Below are 8,869 nucleotides of genomic sequence, written 5' to 3' on the forward strand. Positions count from 1 at the left end.
AAAAAAAAAAAAAAAAAAAAAAAAAAAGAACTTCATCCTAGCTGCCTGGAAGCCAGTATTCTGCTAGCAGCCTTCTTCAGATGAAGATGTAGAATTCTTAAGCCAGCCCTAATTAAATGTTATCCTTATAAGAGTTACCTTGGTCACTAAGATAACATCCTTACACACACACACACACACACACACACAAATAATTCAATAAATAAATTGTAATAATTTAAAAATCAAGAGCTAAGCTGGGCGGTGGTGGCGCACACCTTTAATCCCAGCACTTGGTAGGCGGAGGCAGGTGGATTTCTGAGTTCGAGGCCAGCCTGGTCTACAGAATGAGTTCCAGCACAGCCAGGGCTATACAGAGAAACCCTGTCTTGAAAAATACAAAAAATAAAAAACCAAAAAAAAAAAAAAAAAAAAAAAAAAAAAACCCAGAGCTAGAAGTATTTATATAAATGAAAATTATTTTCTCTGGATACCATAAACCCAGAGAGGGTTATTTAGTAATACTTCTTAGAATACAGATGTTCTTCACCAGCCTACACTTTAATAAACACTAGTTTTCTATCTTTAAGAATGGATCTATACTGGTAACATTTGAAGAAACAGAATCTGCAAAGCATGCTGGATTATGAATCTTTTGCACTTTGTGGGGCGGGGTCAATCAGGAAGAAAATCAATTCCTTAAAATCCCTGTCCCTCAGTTGCAACACACCACATGTATTTTGGCCCTACGATAGGTAAGGTCAAATGAGAATCTCCCAGGGACCTGGGGTTTGTTAACAGAAGGGGTTTTAGCTCTGGCTTCATTTCCCACAGTTAATAATCTGACTATATAAGTCCAAAGTCCAAGACTCACTTCCCAGAGTGGTGAGTCACCAAAAACTTTGGCCTTTCCATCTCTCCCTGTCGACTCATTCATTCTTCCTCCAATGACAGAGAGAGAATATTTCACTCTGTGTCATCTGTCAGCTTCCAGGGTATTTAGCTCAAACTTTATATGGATGTACATGAACTACCTTCTTTATCACATTTAGTTCATAATCTAAAATAGACTCAGCCATGGCCCCAAGCAGCCAGCTGAAAGAGCTTGGAATAATTCAGTGAATATTTCAGATAGTTATGGAGTGGAAACAGATCGCTCTTCCCTGATAGGATCTCTCTCATTTTCGTTACTAATTACAGTGTATATCTTATATCTCAGGTCAAATCTTGTCACTCAATACTTTAAAAGTGTATTCATATTTTATCGTTAGGTTTTCTACTGTGTGTGTGGGGGGGGGGGTGGTGTAGGGATGTGGCTTAGACACATCACATACATGGCACTCAGGAGACAATCTGCCAGAGTCAGCTCTCTCCATATATAATATGGATCAACTCAGGTCATCAGGCTTGCCAGCAAGTGCCATCTCTCCAGCCCAAATGAGTTGTATTTTAAACATTATAGTTTTTGTGTTTTATCATTTTAGAGGAAAAAAATAAAATCTCTCGATCTCCCCCACTTCCCTTTATAGCACTAAGGGTCAAACCCACAGTCCTATGTATGCAAGCCAGTGTTCTACCATTGAGCTGCATCCCCAGCCCTAGATATTGCTCTTAGATCTTTCAGTGTATTTTTCTAGTTATATTTTTTTCTGAATAATAATTCTACAAAGCTCTCCAGTCCATTTGCAATTTTAGTGCCGGGCAATCACTCAATTCAGAGAGCGCTGCCTAAATCTCCAGAGACTGAATTAAAGAGGTCAGAGAGGGCAAACAGTGGGTGATCTGGCATCACATCAGGAGGCAAAATTCTCCTTGAATATGAGAATTTAATAAATTACCTCTCCACTAACAATGGGGCTAACTCTCAATTTACCCACAGAGTAAAAAATACAATGAAGCCAACGACGCATTGAACGCACTCATCTAGCACATCCTAGCTCAGCCTCACATACTTTTTTTTTTTTTTTAGGTTTTTTTTTTGAGGCAGGGTTTCTCTGTATAGCCCTGGCTGTCCTGGAACTCATTCTGTAGACCAGGCTGGCCTCGAACTCAGAAATCCACTTGCCTCTCTGCCAAGTGCTGGGATTAAAGGTGTGCGCCACCACTGCCCAGCTAGCCTCACATACCTTAACCATGCTCCTAACACGGGCCACATTTACCTGCTGAAAGTCTCCAGTAGAGACACTAATAATGACAGTTGGGATGAGCATGAAGCAGGCATTGTAGAAAAGCACTCCGTATTTCCCCAGTTCCTGTGAGAATAAGAAGATGGTATTCAACTTTAGAGGTCTAAGGTATTATGTCTCCTGGGCCAATTTGTCTATTTATGCATAATTAGAGTGTGTAAAAGGCTGGCAATGTACTGTCAGACTTTTGGCTCATGTCTGTTGTAAAATGGACCATTGCATTGTGTTGTAACTTCGGAATAAATATTTGTTCTACACCAACAAGCACATGCACAATGGATGAAAACAGAGGGCTTGAGGCCCTACCCATCTCTTAAGCATGTTATTCAAAGTAGCAAATCTGAAATGAGATAATGGAAATTTAAAATGTTAACCAATTCTTTTAAAACATCTGCTCCATCCATTAAAGAATAGCAGCCTATCGTGTTTGCTTTCACTAAAGTGGCCACCCACTTCTCCTAAAAAAAGGGGGGGTGACATATTATATTTTCAGAAAGGCAATGAACCTGTTTTTGTAAAACTGTCACCATTCAAAGAAACAAATGGGCATACAGATTTTAAAAACAGTTCACAGAAAAGCACCCATCAGTCAGGGAGAACTCCCTCACAAAGCACAAAGAGCCCAGAACAAAGACCCATATGCTGGCTCACCCCAGACAGCTTCCGGTCACGGAGCTGGGTGAGGGCTGGGCCAGCACAACAGACAGCCCTAACAGCTTGCATCTTGTTGAAGAGATGGTTAGTACCAGAGGACATGACAAATGACCACCAGACATCTCACTTCATGGGAAAACAGGTTTGGAGAAATGAAGTTTTAAAGGCATAATGGCCTGTGAGTTATTGAAGCTTACAGCTGGAAACCTACATACAGACTAATGCTCTCAGAGTTAATATCATGATACTGTCCCACCTCCTTCTGAGTCTGTCATGGTCTTTAATGATGCTGCTTTAAAAAAATGAATTTGCTTTTCAAAATGTATATAGATATACATATATACATACATATATATTCACAAATACATATGTACATATATTCATATACATTTTGAAAAGCATATATATACATATATACATATATATATTATGATTGTACATATAAAATAGTGGCATTTTTTTCATCCCTAATTTTCAACCAAACTCTTGCAATACCAAGAATAACAAGGTCTTTCTTATACAGACAAGACAATTAAGAAGAAATCAGTGGTTTCTAGATCACAGGGTGTGCATCAAGCTACATGCTAATTGAACATGCTCGTTGTCATTTTTCATGTCATCTCAGGAGCCAGATGGCACAGGTGTAAAGCTGCAGGAGGGAAGGTCCCGTACCTTCGGGTCCATTTTCTGTTTGGTATAAACTCCATTGGCTGCGGTGAAGATATCATTCAAGAATACAAAAATGTAGCCTTCCAAGTTGAATGTGAGATCAGAGCTGGCAGGGAGAACAGGAAGGGGAGGCGTTATAAAGACACTCTCAAGCTAGCCTGGGAGCATGCTTGCTCATCTGTGTCAGATCTGTGTGCAGTACTAGTAGCATCTTTTCTGAGACAAATTATTCCCCACTAGCAGTGAGTCATTAACTCCACCACCACCCCCCTCCCCGCCCCTGCCCACCCTTCCTCCCAGATGTAGACAAGACAGCTGATCAGGCGACCTCCGGTTATTTACACTTAGCTTAAGACCTGGGGACCTGAACTGTCTAGCTTTAACTGCAAACCCTTTGTTTGTTAACTGATAGTTTGGCACAATAATTAGTGAGCAGTGGCTGTCCTGAGGGCCCCGTTTGCCCACCCACCAGGCGCCCTGCTTATTATAAGCAGGGCCATCCCCAGGGGACAGCCTGGGAGTGACACCTCCATCTGGTGCCCAGACAGTTCCCTGTCTGTCAAAGGGTGAAGCACGCCCTGTGTGCCTATTCAAGCCTTCCAAGGCGCCTTCCTTCCAGAATTCTGAGCACTTCAGCAATTCCCTTCCTAAATAAGTAGCACTAACATAAAAATGTCGAAGGGACATGACACGTGGATGCGGCAGACAACCACACCCCGTGATGTGATTCGCCCACCCACACTTCCTGCCTACCCCATGATATAAATTGTCAGAAGACAAACCTTTCATACACCCTCTTAGGATGAATACCTGGGGCTTGTGAATTTAGTTAAGTTTGCTAACTAGCTGGTTACTTGGTTGTTACTGAGACAGGATTTTACTACACGTGCCCAGGAGGGCCTGCAGCTCTGACAATACCCCTTTGTAGGACGTAATACCACAGGCAAGTAACACTGCATCTTGCTGGTTAGGGACTGCTAACTTAACTGACAAGTAAAAAGGAATACAAATCATCTTAGTATTTTTCATGCACAGTAATCCACAGAAAAATGAAACCCTAAGCAGTTGGATCCAGAGGTTTATGTAATATTTTAGCAAAGGTTTCAGTGCCAAAGACAAACTGGGACCTAGCAGGAAACACGCAAGGCAGCAGTGCAGGGAAGGGCCGGCCATCTTAGGGTTGAGGCATGCAGACTTATCTGAGTGCCAGCTGTCTGTGCTCAGCAGCAGATGTGGCTGCTCTGGTTAGTCCAGGAGAGGGCCACTTCCACAGAGGGAGGCTAAACCCAGTGTCAGACACAAAGGGTAGAGCAAAACCTCCTGGTACCTCTTGGCTCTGTTACCTTTGAGTTCAGAACAACCCTCTGTTACCTTTGAGTTCAGAATTAACCAACATGTTTTGGTTAATGCATCTACCTAATTTTGCTTCTCGTTCATAAATGCTGCCTGCAGGAATCGCCGGAGGGATATGTAAGTCTAGATTTACAAATGATTCCTTTGAGCAACAGAAGTATTAAATTCAACTTGTCTATAGTTTTTCTTTGGGGGCTAGACAGGTAGTTCTGTTGGTAAAGGGTTTCTCACACAAGCACAAGGACCTGAATTCAATCCTCAGAGTCCACATTAGAAACCCAGACATGGTGACATTCGATTGTAATCCTAGAGCTGAGAGAGGGAGACAGGTGGACCCCTGGGGCTCCGTGGTCAGTCAACATAGCTGAACCAGCAAACTTTAAAAAGACTCAAGAAACAAAATAGGCAAGCTGTTTGGACAAAAGAGTATATACTGTGTGACATAACGTGACACACTGCAGCTTTCATGGCAAGATGGGGTTTTTTTTTTCCTATTGCCAGGGGAGGTTACAAGGATGGAGGGCAGAAATGGAAGGACTGGGAAATGGGTGGGATTGGGGTACATGATAATGTAATTCACAAAAAAAAAAAAATCAATTAAAATTTTTTTAAAGGAAACAAAATGGACAGTTCCTAAGGAATGATGTTGACCTCTGGCCTCTGCAAACACAAGTGCATTTCCCCTGCCCTGCTTTTACATATTAATCATGAAGGGAAGAAGTCTGAACTAGCAGTTAGTCTTGGCCTGTTCTGGAACATACCTGCTTAGGTAATGACCACACTCTACCAGTCATCACGGAACAATAAAACAACAACTGGCCCCGTGGTGTTGGTGCATGTCTTTAATCCCAGCCCTTGGGAGGTAGAAGTCTTAGTTTAAGGCCAGCCTGAACCTGTATGAACTTGATGGATTTGAAGAACAGACTTGAAGGAACAGAATGAGTTCCTGGATAGCCAGGGTTATACAGAAAAACCCTTCTCGAAAGAAAAAAACAAAAACCAAAAACCAAACCAAAATTTAAAAACAAACAAACAAACAAACAAAAAACAAGTGGGTTTATAAACCTGTTTGCTTGTTTTAGGTGTGTGAGTGTGTGGCGCGCACTCGGGCATGTTGGGTGATATGTTATGAATATGGACCCTAGTGTGTGCTAAGTACGAATTCTACCACCTCAAACCCTAATCTGTTATTTTAAACCAAATGCCTAAGAACACCTCAAATAGAACTTTTAAAGTAAGGCCACTCAATGATAAAAGTAAACTGGTTGAACATAATTATGTTAACATCCTGTGATGCTTACAATAGAACACTGTCATCCACAGAATCTACACTCAAGACCCATACAACAAAAAACAAACAAACAAACAAACAAAAAACAAAAACCAAACACCAAAAACATCTTGTAATGTTTGTGTAATGCTGTGTTGGGCCGCTTTTGACAACTACCCTTATTGCCCATGGCTTTTTTTGTTTTTGGGGTTTTGGTTTTTTTTTTTTTTTTTTTTTTTTTTTTTTTTTTTTTTTTTGATGCTCACAGGAACACGAACACACAGGATGCCACCAACTCAACAGCTGCTCAATCCAGCTGCAGAAAGATGGAGGAGGAAAATCCATAGGACAGGGTTGCCTATTGTCAAAGACACAGAGAAGCCACTGAACGGCGGGGCAGGGCCAAGTCTCACCCAGCTGCAATGAAAGCCCCGAGAACGATGGCCAAGACGCTGAGGATGATGTTCAAGGAATATTGCTTCCTGTGGTCAAGAAAAAAGAGAGGGGACAGGTGGGGAGAGAGAAAAATATTATTTATGTTAGTTAAAAAAAAAACCCTGAAAACAGATATCAGTGGCTCCGTAGCTAAAGTCCAATATCGGACATGTTCATGTAGAGAAGGTTCTGGAAATGTAAATCAGGCCAAAGTTACTTCTTAAGCTGTTTCCCTAATCTAATTATAAAGTGATTTTTCTTCTTCCCCTGGAAAGACGCTAAGATGAAATACAGAAGAGGACTCAATGTACAGCCTCAGGCTTAAGGCATTGGAAATTAACAAAAATCTTTACAGCAAAATAAAAATTTGCATTTTCAGGGGTCAGCCTGAGTATCTTCATAAGACAAATGTGTATCAACATTTATGAGACTTAATTTGTCCTGACATCATGCTATGGCACATCAGAACCATGTCCCCTGCTCTTCTGCCTGCTTCTGCTGTCTGTGGGCAGCTCTTTGTCACTATTCATTCCATTCGGCTCAGCACACAGATTCGTATCTGTTTAAGGATGATCACTATTTCTTTTATAATCTCCTACTACAATGCCATTTTCTGCTGTAAAATAAGCATTTAAATGACCTTCATTAAGATACTAGGGGATCATGGGAACAGTTAACTTTTCTTTAAATGAACAAATAATTTTTCATCAGTTGCTACAAGGAGCAACTCAAATCAATTACTCAGAAAGAGGACCCCATGGTAAGAATCTATAGGATAAAAAAAATAATAATAATAACACAGAGAGACTGGGGAGGTGGCTCAATAGATAAAGTCTTACTCAGCAATTATCAAGTATGAAGATCTAAAGTCAGATCCCCAAAACTCAAGAAAATCTAGGCCACAGCACAAGCCTAGGAGGCAAAAACAGGCAGATCCAGGGGCTTGCCCACCAGCCAGTCCAGCCAATCAGTGAGCTCCAGATTCAATAAAAGACCCCGTCTCAAATAACAGTGGAGAGCAATAGAGAAAAATCTAGGATATCAACCCATGTCTTCTTCTATGCATATACATAGTCTCACACACCCACATGTAACATATATGAATATACCCCTCCAACCATGCAAACACAATACTTAGGAAATATTGAAGAAATAAAAAAAATTTAGAAAACTTACCCAAGTATGATGGCCTCCAGGAGTAAAGTGAGTGGAATCGTAAATTTCCTGAGCACAGTGAACATCGGCAAGCTGTCAGAAAAGATTCAATCCTAACATCAGCCACACAGTGTCAGCTGCTGTTTTTGTTCTTAAACATGGTAAACAGTTTTAATTAAGGTCATGGGTTAACATTCATTGAAATATTTCCCATTAACAAATCATATCAAGTCATAAAATAGGGATTGAATAATTTTTTCACAAACTGGTTGTAGTGGCTTGCATAGGTATCCCCCCACCCTCCATATTCATTCATGTGTTTGAATTCCTGGCACTATTAGGAGATGAGGCCTGGCTGGAGTAGGTGTGGGCTTGCTGGAGGAAGTGTGTCACTGTGGGGGACTGGCTTTGAGGTCTCATGAGTTCAAGCTATGCCCAGTGTAGCTCACAGTCACTTCTGTTGCCTGTGGATAAAGATGTAGAACTCTCAGCTCCTTCTCCAGCACCATGTCTCCCTGCACACTGTCATGTTTCCCACCACCATGATAATGGACTAAACCTCTGAACTGTAAGCCAGCCCCCATTCAATGTTGTCCTTTATAAGAGTTGCCTTGGTCTTGGTGTCTCTTCACAGCAACAGAAACCCTAACTAAGCCACTGATTCAACAAAAAATCTATCAGATATCAACTAGCTTTCTCTTTGCAGAAACTGGCAAATTGATTCCAAATATTAATAGAGAAATTCCAGGGACCAAGAAAACCAAAACCATGTTGAAGAATAACAAAGTCAAGGGCCTGGAGAAAGGGTTCAGTAGTTAGGAGCAGTTGCTGCTCTTACAGATGACCCAGTTTCAGTTCCCAGCATGCACATGGAAGCTCATGAACACCTGCAACTCCAGCTCCAGGGAGCTGACATCCTTTTCAGGCCTTATTGGGTACTTGCACTCACAGGTGCATACCCATGCACATACGCACATATATACGCATAATTAAAAATAAAATAAATCATTTTAAAATATATTTTTAAAAATAACAAAGTTACAGCTTGGCTGGTAAAGCTGCTAAAGCTGCTAAGCCCAGATACTGAGTGTAATCCCATGACACAAATGGTGGAATGAGAGAATTGACTCTGGGTGTTGGGTTTTTTTTTTTTCTTTTTTTCTTTTTT

General features: G+C 41.1%; 1 protein-coding gene across 3 annotated transcripts in view; it reads right to left on the bottom strand.

The window, feature by feature from the left end:
* Slc35d2 (solute carrier family 35 member D2) overlaps positions 1-8,869 on the bottom strand; it is a 35,351-nt gene that overhangs the window by 9,782 nt on the left and 16,700 nt on the right. For all 3 annotated transcript variants that reach the window (XM_031359216.1, XM_031359215.1, XM_031359214.1), the window contains exons 5-8: positions 7,723-7,794; positions 6,525-6,593; positions 3,492-3,594; positions 2,139-2,231 (exon numbers count right to left, since the gene is read on the bottom strand). In XM_031359216.1, coding sequence (XP_031215076.1) covers positions 2,139-2,231; positions 3,492-3,594; positions 6,525-6,593; positions 7,723-7,794 — 337 coding nt within the window. The remainder of the gene's footprint in view (positions 1-2,138; positions 2,232-3,491; positions 3,595-6,524; positions 6,594-7,722; positions 7,795-8,869) is intronic.

Source organism: Mastomys coucha, unplaced genomic scaffold, assembly GCF_008632895.1.
Source record: "Mastomys coucha isolate ucsf_1 unplaced genomic scaffold, UCSF_Mcou_1 pScaffold7, whole genome shotgun sequence".
Classification (NCBI taxonomy): domain Eukaryota; kingdom Metazoa; phylum Chordata; class Mammalia; order Rodentia; family Muridae; genus Mastomys; species Mastomys coucha.